The following is a 15,000-nucleotide window of genomic DNA, read 5'->3' on the forward strand; positions in this document are numbered from 1 at the left end:
ACCGGAAGTGAGAAATGAGAACGGAAGCGCGGCTCGTCCGGCCTAATAGGAAAACGAGTGAGCAGGAAGCGAGTTATCCTTAATTAACATTGTCTCTATTGGCGCCTTTGTTCCGTGTCAACCCGGAACGTTTAGCTGGCTGCCGGAACTGTGGGATTGAAGGATGTGTTTATCTGAGGATGTGTTTATTTGGGGATGTGTTTATCTGAGGATGTGTTTATTTGGGGATGTGTTTATTTGGGGATGTGTTTATTTGGGGATGTGTTTATTTGGGGATGTGTTTATCTGAGGATGTGTTTATTTGGGGATGTGTTTATTTGAGGATGTGTTTATTTGGGGATGTGTTTATTTGAGGATGTGTTTATTTGGGGATGTGTTTATTTGGGGATGTGTTTATTTGAGGATGTGTTTATTTGGGGATGTGTTTATTTGAGGATGTGTTTATTTGGGGATGTGTTTATTTGGGGATGTGTTTATTTGGAGGATGTGTTTATTTGAGGATGTGTTTATTTGGGGATGTGTTTATTTGGAGGATGTGTTTATTTGGGGATGTGTTTATTTGAGGATGTGTTTATTTGTACAAGCATAACAAAACTGCAGCGTCACTCAACAGCTGGAGACAATGAATGAAACCTAGAGAACATAAGAACATTAGAAGACAGGATAACTGCAGCAGGCCGGTTGCCCCGTGCTTGGCAGCTCCTAGAAGAGTAACTGAACTACTAGAATGAGATAAGGATAGCAAAGAAGGCTCTCCCCCGCCCTCCAAACCCTCCAGCCGAAGCCGGCAGCAGAAAGTCAGAAAGAACACCACTCAGTATAGAAAAACCGGCGTGGACATTTTATAGGAAAGTGTGAAAGGAGAATAGAGACTATCGTAGCGTAACATGAAAAGGAAAAAGTATGAATTAGAATTGGTGATGATTTTTTTTTCTATATCCACCCCTTATTTGTCATATGCTTATCTAGCCTATGCTTCAAACCCTCAATAGAAGCGGCAGCAACTACTTTTCTAGGTACCTTATTCACTTCATTTACTACTCTATTACCACACCAATTTCTACCTATTTCCTTACTGAAACGGAATTTTTCTAGTTTGAAACCATTACTTCTAGTTCTATCCTGTATGCTCACTCTAAGTACCTTGCTAATATCTCCCTTATTTATACCCTTCATCCACTTAAACACCAATCATGTCTCCCCTTACTCTACGCTTCTCTAGCGAGTGCAGATTTAGTCATTTCAGTCTGTTTTCATATGACAGGTTCCGAACATCATGTATCATTTTTTGTCATTCTTCTCTGCACATTTTCTATCGAGTTAATATCCATTCTATAGTAATGACACCAAAATTGTACTGCGTAGTCTAAATGTGGCCTTACTAATGCTAGATAAAGTTGCAGCATTACTTTTGATGACCTATTGCTCACGCTTCTCGAAATAAAGCCTAGGACCCTATTTGCTCAAAGTAACCGCATATACAATCATAGCTGGCCCTAGAACGATTTACATGAGCTTAACATGATTGGTCCTAACCCGTTTTCTATAATACTTTTAATCAGAACCACGTCTTCCTTCTCCTCTTCTTCTCCTTCCCCCTCCTCCTCCTTCTTCTTCTTTTTCTTCCTCCTCGTCCTCCTATTTTCCTTCCCCCTCCTCCTCCTCCTCCTCCTTGAGAAAAGCCGCGCCCTGTCCACTCCCAGCTGGGTGTGGAGTGGAAGAGGGAGTGAGCAGGAAGGAAGTTACAATAATTAAACCCTTCACAACGATGATGGATTTTTTCTTCATTCATTCATTCACTCATTCATTTACTCATTAATTTATTTATTTATTCAATTATTGTTTAGGCTCCCACCAGATGATTTTATTAGTAAGGAGGGATCTTTTCGGGGGTTGATAAAACTCTCTCTCTAATCCCTCTATAATTATCGGAGGGTTTGTCTTAAGCTGAATAAAATCGTCTGGAGATTGCATGCATAAATAAAAAAAAGAATTGTAGGGAAAGTTAAAATTCTCTCTCTCTCTCTCCAACATTTAAAAAAATGTTAATGCAAGGGTTTATAATTTCTCTCTCTCTCTCTCTCTCCAATCCTCGTTAAGACACAGATTATCGCCACTCCCTACCGCACCTACACGCTGCCCTCCCTCAGGTCTCCATTACACCTCTTTATCAGGACTACCTTTACTTTTATACATTATTACTTCATTATTATTATTATTATTATTATTATTATTATTATTATTATTTTCTTTTACTACTAACACAAATCCCTAACACAGCTATTAACACGTATGTCTCTTAACTTAACACTAACATAACACAGCTCTTTAACACAACTCTCTATCACTGCTCTCTAAAATAACTCTAACACCTCTTTTTAACACCGCCCTCTATCGCAACTCTCTAACACAGCTCTCTAACACACCTAACAACCCTTCCAAGCCTCTCTAACAGCTCATCACTGCTCCAAATCATCTCCCTCCATGAAGCCCTTTCATATCACTTCCTATCACGTCATCACAAACCTCTCTAATCCACCCATCACCACTACAAGTCACTCTCCCCCATGTACTCCTCCTATTTATATCATTTCCTTAACTTAATTCATCACTACTCCACGCAGCCCTGTCTCATTTTAAGTCATTGTTATTATTATTATTATTATTATTATATTACTACTGCTACTACTACCAGTACTATTACTATCACCGCCACCACCATCTTAATCATCATCATCATTACTATTATTATTATTATTATTATTATTATTATTTTTATTATTATCACCATCACCATCATCATCATCATCATCATTATTATTATTATTATTATTATTTTCCGCCTCGTTCTTGGTCTTCCTCTCCCGCTGCTTCTGTTGGTCTTGACACAGGTGAGGGTAGAGGTGCAGGTGTGTGTGACTCACCTGGTCTCTACAGGTGTTTATATCCCCTAACACACACGTGCACACAAACGCACACACATTCCAACATATATACATACATATACATACACACATTCTCACATACGTGTACACTAACATCCACATTCCACAAAAACAAATAAATACACATATACATACATACATACACAAAACATACGCACAAATACACACACACATTCCAATCTACGTCATTACATACATACACATCCCAATACACACACACACATACACACACACACAATCTATATATACTGAACGGGATGGTGGTCTACTGAATGAATAGTTTCTGACTGAATGAATGACTGATGAATGAATGAATACAAGAAGCTCGAATTGTATGATGAATATAATACCTTTGATATGAATAAACCTGATAATCTACAAAATAAATATAAAAATAAATAAATAAATGTAGAGGCGTGTGAATAAAGGCATGAATGAACGGACTATCCCACTGAATGAATGAGTGAATGAGTCTGATTGAATGGATGGATACTTAAATGAATGAATAAGCAAATGAATGTGCATATTAAATGAATAATACCATGAAAAATAACTGAACTATCGACTGAATGAATTAGTGAATGAGTCTGACCAGAATAGATGTATGCCGGAAAGAATGAATGAATGAATGAATGAATGTACAAGCTGACTGAATAACCACGTGATGAAACAACAGACTGAATGAATAATGAATGAGCCTGACTTGAACGGACGGATACCTTACTGAATGAATGAATGAATGAATGTACAAGTTGACTGAATAATGCATGAATAAGCGAATGAGTCTGATCTGAATGGATGGCTACGGTGATGAATGAAGGGGCAAATGAATGTAGATGCTGAGTGAATATCATGAATAAAACTATCAAATGAATAAATTGGTGAATGAACTGAAGCAAAAATATGAATGTCGAACTAACTCACTGAAATAAAATACGAAAGAAAAAATATATATATACAGAGAAATACTTGAATATACAGACGTAGGGGCGACGATCCTGGTGGTTTAGTGGACTTAGACGCCCTTATCGGATCCGTTCTATAAATGATTTCAATTTGAGGGTGGTAATACTGCGCACAATGATGACGTAGATGGCAATTTTAGACCAGATTGATGTGAAAGGAGTATAGATGCAACATTCAGTACCGGAAGCCTATAAATGCACTTTTTTTAAGCAAGGAAGAAGGAACCAAAGGCCAGACACCCGCAAGATAATTCCCTCCAAGAAAAAGCAAAAACAAGAGAGAGACAAATTCAAGATCCGTTCATTTCGAGATGGATGGAGAGGCAAAGATGAAGTAAGACCGCGGAAAATTACACCCTGACCGCCTTTCCTGTGCTATCTTTCTCGTGGCGTAACACAGCCAGAAATAACACACTGAGGATAACACTAGATCACAGAAAAACGGCGCGTACTCCAGCTATGCCCTTCACCGGAACTGGGGTGCAAGATCGTGTGGTTTTAGGGACCTCTCTCTCTCCCTCTGTGTGTGTGTGTGTGTGTGTGTGTGTGTGTGTGTGTGTGTGTGTGTGTGTGTGTGTGTGTGTGTGACAAAAACGTACCCTTACAGTACACACACAATAAGATAAAATTAGACAACGAGTTAATATTATATGCTAGGCCATAATGAGTGAACCACCCCATCCCCCTCACTCCCACCCTCATCCTCACCCCCACACAAGCAAATCACACCACTCCCTTGATGCAGCTCACCACCCCACCCTCTTTCTCACCCCCCCCTCACCGCCCCCACCAATCAACCTAATCAATCCCCCTGTTATCTCTCGCCAGGTGTTTTTATCTCACTGGTTGTTCAGGATTTTTGGTGTTCTCTCCCCTGGTTTGCACAGGAACGTGAACCCAGTGGACTGCAGGCTGAGTTTGCCCGTCCCCTGCAGTCCACCATCTCCACAGACTAAGATATTTGCCTGGACATTCTCACTTTAAGAAACTGGCTTCAATTTTTGTATATAAGGAATTGACTTAAATTGTTGCATAGGGAAATTGATTTCTTTAATTACACCTGGACACCCGCCCTCCTCTTCCTCCCAATTCAACATCATCATCACTATCATCATCCCCTCCACCTCCCCCTAATCACCATCATTATCATCATTCCCTCCTCCTCCTCCTGATCATCATCATCATCATCATCATCACCATCCTCTCTTCCTCTCTTCCTCCTCCTCCTCCTGGGCCGCGTCAGTAAGCGACCTGGCCTGCTGACCCCTATCTGACTCAGCTGACACGAAAGGAAGTGCTGTTCTGTGCTGCTGACTTGTGCTGTGCTACCGATGCTCACTCACACACCTCACAACCTAGCACCACATCTCATAACACAGCACCACACCTCACAACCTTGCACCACACCTCACCACATCTCACATCTCATACACCCGTCATAATCATCTTATCATCATCATCATCATCTCACACAACTGCCACTACCATCTCGTACCCCTATCATCACCTCATACATATCATCATCACCATCATCATCACCTACATGGCCATTTCACCTCATCACACCATCTCACATGAAAATCCTCACCAAACCTTCCATACCAACCGTTCATCACTCCTTAAAATTCAACTACACTACCTCACCACCTCATAACTTATCTTCCTCCCACATAACTCATCTTCCTCCCTTGCAACCCATCTTTCTCCCACTTAACTTATTTTCCTCCCACATAACTCATCTTCCTCCCTTATAACCCATCTTCCTCCCTCATAACCCATCTTCCTCTCTCATAACCTCAGGGCATCACCTCATAACTCGCCATTATGTTCTTCCTTACTTGCCATTCCCATCACTCAAGCTCCTGTGACTCACTCTAGGCCACACATAGCTAAGCACTTCTTTAACACACACACACACACACACACACACACACACACAGAAATACTGGGAAGGAGTAAGTGTAACAGGTAGAGAATAAAGAAAGCGAGAGAGGGTTGGAAGAAATACGAAGACAGTTGAGCATCAGGATACATCAGGAACAAACTGCCTTCCAATGAAACTGTTTAAACTGTTATATATATTATTTACTAACAGCCTTCCATAGGGGTAAACTGTGAGAAATTACATACACTATCTATCACACTCCTTGCTACACCTGGCTATCTATCACGTCAAATTACTACACATCCACAGCATTATATTACGACACCTTATTCTTTTTATTAATCTAGTTGGCTCCACCTTAAGACACATCCTATTTCTTCAGCTCTGGCCAGCCTCCTATGACTCACCTCCTCACACTTCCGGTGCTTCTCACATCACACCCACCTCATGCACTTACCACACACACACACACACACACACACACACACACACACACATGCACTCACACCCACACACGTCAAGGACTCACAACGACCTCATGCACTGACACACACACACACACACACACACACACACACACACACACACAAACGTCAAGGACTCACAACAACCTCATGCATTAACACACACACACACACACACACACACACACACAGATTCCTTCACTCACACCCACACACCTTATTCACTCACTCACAATGACCTTATGCACACACACACACACACACACACACACACACACACACACACACACACACACACACACACACACACACTCACACACTCTCTTCATCCCTTCACCACCACTGCACGTACCATATCTCGATCTCGTACTAAAACAAAGCTGACAATCTTTACTTAATCCTTCTCTGAACCACCTCTAACGCCTCCAGTCAGTCTCAAGGTGGCTAAAATCGTCTTCAGGTAACACAGGTGAGTCTAATAATCTCGCCCTTGTGAGAAATTAAGCTTGCCAATATCCACCTAATCTTCACTTCCTCTTTACAACCCCGCATAATCGACACAGCAACTCAACCCAGCTCCTTACATACCCCTTATCTATACTTGTCTACCTTAACATCTACACCAAACATGAAAGGAAGCTAATCTAACCACGCCTAACCTATTCTACCTTTACCTAGAATATTACAACTTAATCTCAGCTACCTCCTAACACTCAACCAAATTTAAGATAGAACCCAACCCAATCTAACCTAACCTAATCTAGCTGCCAATCGGACATAACGTTCTCTAATTCACCCTAACAACTCAGCCAAACATGGGAGAGAAATCTAACCTAACTCAACTAACCTTACCTTTACCTGGCTACTGATTAAATGTCTTACCTGATCTACCTTTGCAATTAGACAAAGCGTAACACGGAAACCATATTTAACCTAACTACCTAATCTAACTTAACCAACTCCAGCCACCAAATATAGCAATCTTATCTTTCTTAACAACTACCAAAGATAAGACACAAACCAATTCTAACCTCACCTGGCCCACCTAACGTAACCAAACCTATCAGTCTAGTAATCTAACACAGGCTAACATCATCCCAGCAAACCATACCTTAAACCAACCTACCCAAACCTATCAGTCTAGTAATCTAACAGACTAACATAATCCCAGCAAACCATACCTTGAACCAACCTAACAAGCCTAAACTAACAAGGTAATCCAACTTAACAACTCAATTAATCCAGCCCACTCTAGTCTACTAAGAATCACAAACTATAGCGACCAATCCACATAAATAACCCAATATATACAATCTTTAAGGGGGAAAATAAGGAAAATGTTGATATATGGACGCGATGAGTACAGGTATATTTAGGCACTTCCCTTTCTCTCTCTCCCTCTGCTGACCGAGTGTTGATATAGGTGCAACCGCCATGACACGCCTCCCTCCCTCATAACCCCACACCCACCTTCCTCACACACACGCACACACACATACACACCACGTTACCTCATAAACTAAACTACCCAACCCACCACCACCTCCGTCCATAACCTTGCTCTCATCTTTTTTAGTAGCATCTCGGTCTCCCCCTCCTCCAGAACGTCTCTCTCTCACTCCTACGTACCTTCCTTCCCCTCTCCCTGTTTCATAAACCTACTCTCCTATCCCTCTTCCTTCCTCCTACCACCCCTCCTCGTCTCTACTTCCTCCCCTCCCCCAAAAACACACATTCACTACAGTACTTCCCTCCCCCTCCTCACTCCCCTCCCCCACCACTCTCTTTCCTCCCCCTCCCCCAACACACACATTCACTAGAGTACTTCCCCTCCCTCTTCCTCCCTCCTCTCTCCCTCACTTCCACCCAACCTCCCCCCTCCTCTCACAACGTACTACCCCACCTCGTTTTTACCCCCTCCCTCTGCTCACCATAGTGCCTCCCCCACCCCCCTCCATGCCTTCTCCCCCCCCCACCCCCCGGCGTGTGTGAGGGGCATAGCCAGACGGAGGGGTAAGGGGGGGGCCGCCAAGAGTACAAAGAAGATACTGTGTCACTACTATTGATCTCATTATGCCTTGTTTTCCAAGTGTTGCCGCGCTTTTTAGTAATGGTTTCCTTCTGTGTTGTGTATGACGTCACCGAGGCTAGGGGGATGGGAGGGGAGGGGCGGTGGGGGGTCTGGTGGCTGGGTGTGTGTGCTGGCCTCCCATTGGCTCGGAGCCCCACCGCCGGCCCGCCATTGGTCCCGGGTGTGGGGGGGCTGGCGGCGGTGATTGGCTGGGTGGGTTGATGACGTCACCGGGCCGTACGAGGGACGTTTTCATCAATGGTCTGCTAATTCAGAAGGTGGGAGGCTGGCGTAGCGCGCGGACGTGTTGTGTGTGGTGGAGAGTCGCGTCGAGTCGCCATGCGCCGTCATGCCTGCTCTTGATGGTGGAGGCGAGTACAGCAGCAGGTACAGGAACAGGAACAGCGACGGCAGCAGCAGCGGTATGAGTGTGGAGGCCAGCTTCCTGTGCGAGGCGCTGCGGGGGGCCCACGGCGGCGAGGGTTTACTTATCCTGGACTGCCGCGGGCCGGAGCACTACGCCGCGGGACACATCCGCGGCGCCGTCAGCGTTGGTCTGCCCTCCCTCATGCTGCGGCGACTGGCATCCGGCAAGCTGACCCTCCACCAGGTGATCCGTCATCTGGCCCCCGACGTGGAGCGCCTGTCGGCACTAACACACTGCGGCCCCCTCGTCCTGTACGACCACGCCGCACCCCGCGACCCACACGCACCTCACGCACCCTCCCTCATGGCCGTCCTCTGCAGAAAGTTCAGTCAGGAGGGCCGCGCCGCTCACTGCCTCGCAGGTACGTCACGCACTCCATGACACTCACCAGACAACCCACACACTCCACTGGTACCCCACACACTCCTCAGGCACCCCACACACTCCTCAGGCACCCCACATACTCCCCAAGCACCCCACGTACTCCTCAGGCACCCCACATACTCCCCAAGCACCCCACGTACTCCTCAGGCACCCCACATACTCCCCAAGCACCCTATGTACTCCTCAGGCACCCCACATACTCCTCAGGCACCCCCACACACTTGGCCCCTAACGCACTCCTTAACATTACCCCTAGAACACCTAGAACGCACCCCACACACTCCACACGCACTTCACATACTCGTTAAACATCACCACATACGCCAGGCTTCTCATGATCACCTCTCATACTCATCACTCACCCCAGACACTCGCAAAGCATCACCACACACCCCTCACTCACAGAACCTCACACACACACTCATCAAACACTACACATAACCTTCCTCCACACACACACCATTTCACTCACACTTCAGCGTCTGTGAGCACACTGGATTGTTTCAGTGTGACTCAACCCCATGAACTGTCACCACACACTCACTCCACACTCCACTCAGTAAAGCCTCTCACTCCACTCAGAATATGCACTCACATTTCACTCACTCAATCCACTTACTCTCCACTCTATAAATGCACTCAGTAAACCCACTCGCTCCGCTCAGTAAGTCCACTCACTCTCCACTCAGGTAAGTCCACACACTCTCACATAATCACACACTTGAGGTCCACGCAACACACACTTCACTCTTATCTCTCTCACAAAACGCCCTCACTCACATACACTCCAAAATCTACCCACTCAACCCCCACACATTCTTGAAACTCACTTGATATCCACACACACACACACACACACACACACACACACACACACACACACACACACACACACACACACACACACACACAATTTCACTCACTCCACACACACTCGAAACTTCCCCACTTTCGCTGACACCCACACACGCAAAGCTCTCAAACTTCACACACACATACACACACACACACTCGAAACTTCCCCACTTTCGCTGAAACCCACACACGCAAAGCTCTCAAACTTCACACACACACACACACACACACACACACACACACACACACACACACACACACACACACATCACCCTTGCATCCTACATACTCAAGTCGCCCACGCACTTAGCACGGATTTTCACACACTCAGACACCCACACGCACCCCTAAGCGCTGCACAGGCTCCCACGCACCCTGCAGACTCCCACACACTCTACCTCATATTCCACGAACCCTACATACTGTTAGTCACACTATTTGCACACTTTTATGCTACTGGAAACTCACATGTATTCGTTCCATCCCCAGACACATTCTTTGTTTACACACACACACACACACACACACACACACACACACACACACTCTTGACTCAGGCTACCACCACCACCACCCAACATCCGGTCTTATCAAAGTACCCCCCCTCTCTACTGCCACTCTCCTTGCTCCCCCCCCCCACTGCACTCAACAAACTCAATCCCCCCCACCACACACACACACACCCTCTCTCTCTCTCTCTCTCTCTCTCTCTCTCTCTCAAATGATGTTAGCATGTAGGCTCCTATAAAACACACGCACACTCAACACATTCACTCACTCAATACCTCACCAACATGTGCAAAGAAAATGTGACAGCAAGCAGTCTCCTAAAACACACACACACACACACACACACACACACACACACACACACACACACACACACACACACACACTGCAACTCACTACTCTTCCCCTACATTACTCTTACACTCGGTCATGCATGAGTAGTGTTCAGCATTACCCCCCCCTCCACATCCGTCTCTCTCTCTCTCTCTCTCTGTTTAATCCTCCACCCACGCAACCTCATCCTTCACCCACACCATCTCACCTCCACCCGGTCGTCTGCCCTTCTCCCTCTCCACCCACTCACTGTTGCATTATTCCACCCTCTCCATTTCAAGTTCCACCCATCCCACCCACTTACGTCATCCTTGCATCCTTCTACTGCATCTCCACCCACCTCATGCATCTTCCACTCATCCACGTCATCTCCACACCTTTCCACTATACTCCCCACGTTACTCCACCCAGCCCCTCCTTCACTCCTTCATTCTCCCCCCTCCACAACACTCTCACACCTTTCCATTCATTCTTCATTCATTCTCCACTCGCTGTCCATACCACTCTCCACTTATTAGCCACTGATTTTCCACTCACATACCACTCATACTACACTCACTGACCACCCATTCCCCACTCTATACACTCACTGCCCACTCATCCTCCACCCCCTAATCAGCCTGGCACCCTTCCACTCCACCCTGTCCCTCATGCCCTCCACCCACTGGCAGTCTTATCATTTATCTTATCATTGGAGGGTGAGATAACAGACCAGGTGTTCCCAGAAGCTCTCTCACCCTAGCTGGAACTCACCCCGACCCACTTCACGCACCCTAAAACACCCTAACTTACGACACGCACCCTAAAACACCCTAACTTAAGACACGCACCCTAAAACACCCTAACTTATGACACGAACCCTAATCACTCATAAAACTCCTCATAGGCCGCACTTCCCTAACACACACACACACACACACACACACACACACAATCAAAATCACCCTCACGCACCCCAAATCATCCTCATATAACACCTCACACACACACACACACACACACACACACACACACACACACACACACACCATTAAACGCACTCTTTCGCAACTCAATCGCCTTGTTTTTACACACATTCTTACACCCAAACTTGAATTTTACTCTCTTACGCCACTCTTACACACAACACTTTCTTTTAACACCTAAGGATGAAGTTACACGCATTTTTACACGAACAGACTCTCTCTCTCTCTCTACTCTTTTAACACCTAAGGATGAAGTCACATGTTCACGTACAGACTCTCTCTCTCTCTCTCTCTCAGCGCTTGGCTCGTAACAGAGCATAGGAACCTTGCATTTTTACCTCTTCAAAATTATTAACACTCTCTCTACATAATTATACGTATTTCCCAAACATTCTATAAACACACTCCTTTATTCCCACCATCCTTAGTTCTATTTATTTACTTATTAACATTATATAAACACTCCTTCACCAGGTATATAAACTTCTATACACATCTTAATATTTCCGTATATATAAATCAAGTTACAAATACCTGGATTTTTTTTTTTTTATTGCTGTTTTTTTTTCATGTTTTATCGAGTGACGCAACGCCGAGGACGCCCCTTATCTCCTTATATAAACACTGGCGTCCTGTTACCCATGTTTAGAGAGACCTGATATCGTTACCATTTTATTTACAATGTTTACTGTTCACTGGTTCATCTCACAACACCATCCACTCATTTAATAGTTTTTTTTTTTCCTCAAGTTCATTCACTCACTTATTATTTTTTTTTTTTATCTTAACTCCATTCAGTCACTCATTTATTTTTTAAACTTCTCAACTCCATTCAGTCATGTATTTATTCTTTTCCTTTCATCTTAAATCTTCATTCGCTGATTCATTTAACATCTTTATTTGTCTCAACGCCTTTCATTCACTCATTCATTCCCAACTGCTTATGCACTGGCCTCAAAACTTCATTCACTCATTCATTTACTACTATTCTTCCTTCATCTTACAACTCCATTCACTAATTCATTCAGTACTGGACATAACTCTACCTGGTAAGTGGTCAGTCGCATTTTACCTGTGAAGATCAGGTAACACGCTGGGTTAATTAAGCAGGTAGGAATCTTTTTTAAATATTCAAGGTAATATAAACAGGTCTAGTTTATATTTATGTTTTGGGGTGACTTAAGTAACATGTGTCTTGGAAATAATAATAATAATAATAATTTTGTGGAGTAATATAGAGGAGAAATGTGTGTTGTAGGAGAGAGAGAGAGAGAGAGAGAGAGAGAGAATCTGGTAATGATTCTCCAGGCCACCTCTCACAAGATGTGGTGTCAGGCAACAGATAGCTAGACACACAGACTGATAAATAGAGACAGACAGATAGATGGAGGATTTGTATACCCTAAAGACTAAGTTAATTACTGATAAAAACTTACCAAAATCGTCCTTATCATTCCATGTCTCTCAATGTCATTCTCGTTAATCCTGTATCATATTCTCTCTCCCTCTCTCTCTCTCTCTCTCTCTCTCTCTCTCTCTCTCTCTCACGAAAAATGGAAAAAATGGGACCTTGATTTTTTTAATGGTACAAAAGAGTGTGGATTTTTCTGAAGGTAGTTTTTCTTCGCTGTTTCAGTTTTGAGAGAGAGAGAGAGAGTTTAGTTCGTGTCATATTTCTCTCTCTCTCTCTCTCTCTCTCTCTCTCTCTCTCCTTTTTACCCCTTTCTCTTTGTCTTCCATTCCCCTCTCTCGCTCCCCTCTTTTCTCCCCTCTAATCTGTTTCTCTTCCACCCCTTCTTTCTCACCACCCTTTCTTCTCTCTCTCTCCCTCCCTCCTTTCCCCTCACCCAATCATTCCTCCTTCCCTCAGTTTTTCCTTTTCCTCTCATCATCCCTTCTCCCCTCTTCCATCTCTTCCCCTCACAGCTCTCACTCCTGTTTCATCCTCTCATTTTCCTCTTCTTCTCTTTTCCCTCTCTTTCCTCTTCATCTCCTCTCTTTCTCCTCTTTTCCTTCTACAATTTCCTTTCCTTATTTTTTTTCCTTCCTTTTTCTATCTTCCCTTTCCCTCTCCTCCATCCTTTCTCTTTCTCCTCTTTTCCCTTTCTCCTCCTCCGTTCCCTCTCTATCTCAGTTCTTTTCCTCCCTCTCTTTTTGCCTCTCTTTCCCCTCCCTACCCATCTTTCCCTTTTTTATCTCCATTTTCCTTGCTCTCCTCCCTGTTCTCTCACGTTCATTAATTCCCCTCCTCTCTCTCTCTCTCTCTCTCTGCGTACTCCCCTCTCCCAGCCTCTATTGATTGACTGCACTGACCAACACACACTCCATCATACTCCTTCAATTATTCTTCCATTCACTCTCTCTGTCTCTCTCTCTTTCAATCTATCTCTCTCTCAGTTCAGCTTATCCTTTCAATTTCACATCCGATCCCCAATCCATTTCCCTATCCCTCAATTTATATCTATCTGAGTAATCTATCAATCTTTCTCTACTTGTCTATCTATCTCTCCAGCCGTCTATCTATCCTAGCCCCTCCCTTCCCCCCCCTTTCTCCCCTCCCTCCCCTCCCCTCTCATTCACCCACACACACACCCGTCTGTCTGTCTCTGTCTGTCTGTCTGTCCTCCGCTATCTCAGTCATCTCTCTCTCTCATTGCCACATTATCAGCCTGCTCCCCCCCCCCTTCGCCGACAAGTAGGCATCTCTCTCTCTCTCTCTCTCTCATTACTTTCTTTATGCTTTCTTTTCCATCTTCCTTCTTTACTTTCCTCTGCCTACTCTCCCTGTCTTTCATTTTTCCTTCCTATCTCACTTCTTATACTTTCCTTCCCTTCCTCTTCCTTCCTTCCTTCCTTACTTCCTTCCATCCATCCATCCATCCATCCCTTCCTTCCTTCCATCCATCCATCCTTCCTTCCTTCCATCCATCCATCCTTCCTTTTTTCCATCCATCCATCCATCCCTTCCTTCCTTCCTTCCTTCTTTCCATCCATCCATCCATCCATCCCTTCCTTCCTTCCATCCATCCATCCTTCCTTCCTTCCATCCATCCATCCCTTCCTTCCTTCCTTCCATCCATCCATCCTTCCATCCATCCATCCATCCCTTCCTTCCTTCCTTCCTTCGGGATGCGGCTTTTTCTTCGCTATGACTCAGTACAAAAATCTCTCTCTCTCTCTCTCTCTCTAACTTCTC

General features: G+C 44.7%; 1 protein-coding gene across 1 annotated transcript in view; it reads left to right on the forward strand.

Moving 5' to 3' along the window:
- Positions 1 to 8,622: 8,622 nt before the first annotated feature.
- LOC145403669 (dual specificity protein phosphatase 7-like) overlaps positions 8,623 to 15,000 on the forward strand; it is a 39,519-nt gene continuing 33,141 nt past the window's right edge. The window contains exon 1 of the mRNA XM_080275360.1: positions 8,623 to 9,118. Coding sequence (XP_080131486.1) covers positions 8,680 to 9,118 — 439 coding nt within the window. The 5' untranslated portion in view covers positions 8,623 to 8,679. The remainder of the gene's footprint in view (positions 9,119 to 15,000) is intronic.

Source organism: Coenobita brevimanus, chromosome 61, assembly GCF_032717465.1.
Source record: "Coenobita brevimanus isolate Jiangsu-jjx chromosome 61, ASM3271746v2, whole genome shotgun sequence".
NCBI lineage: Eukaryota > Metazoa > Arthropoda > Malacostraca > Decapoda > Coenobitidae > Coenobita > Coenobita brevimanus.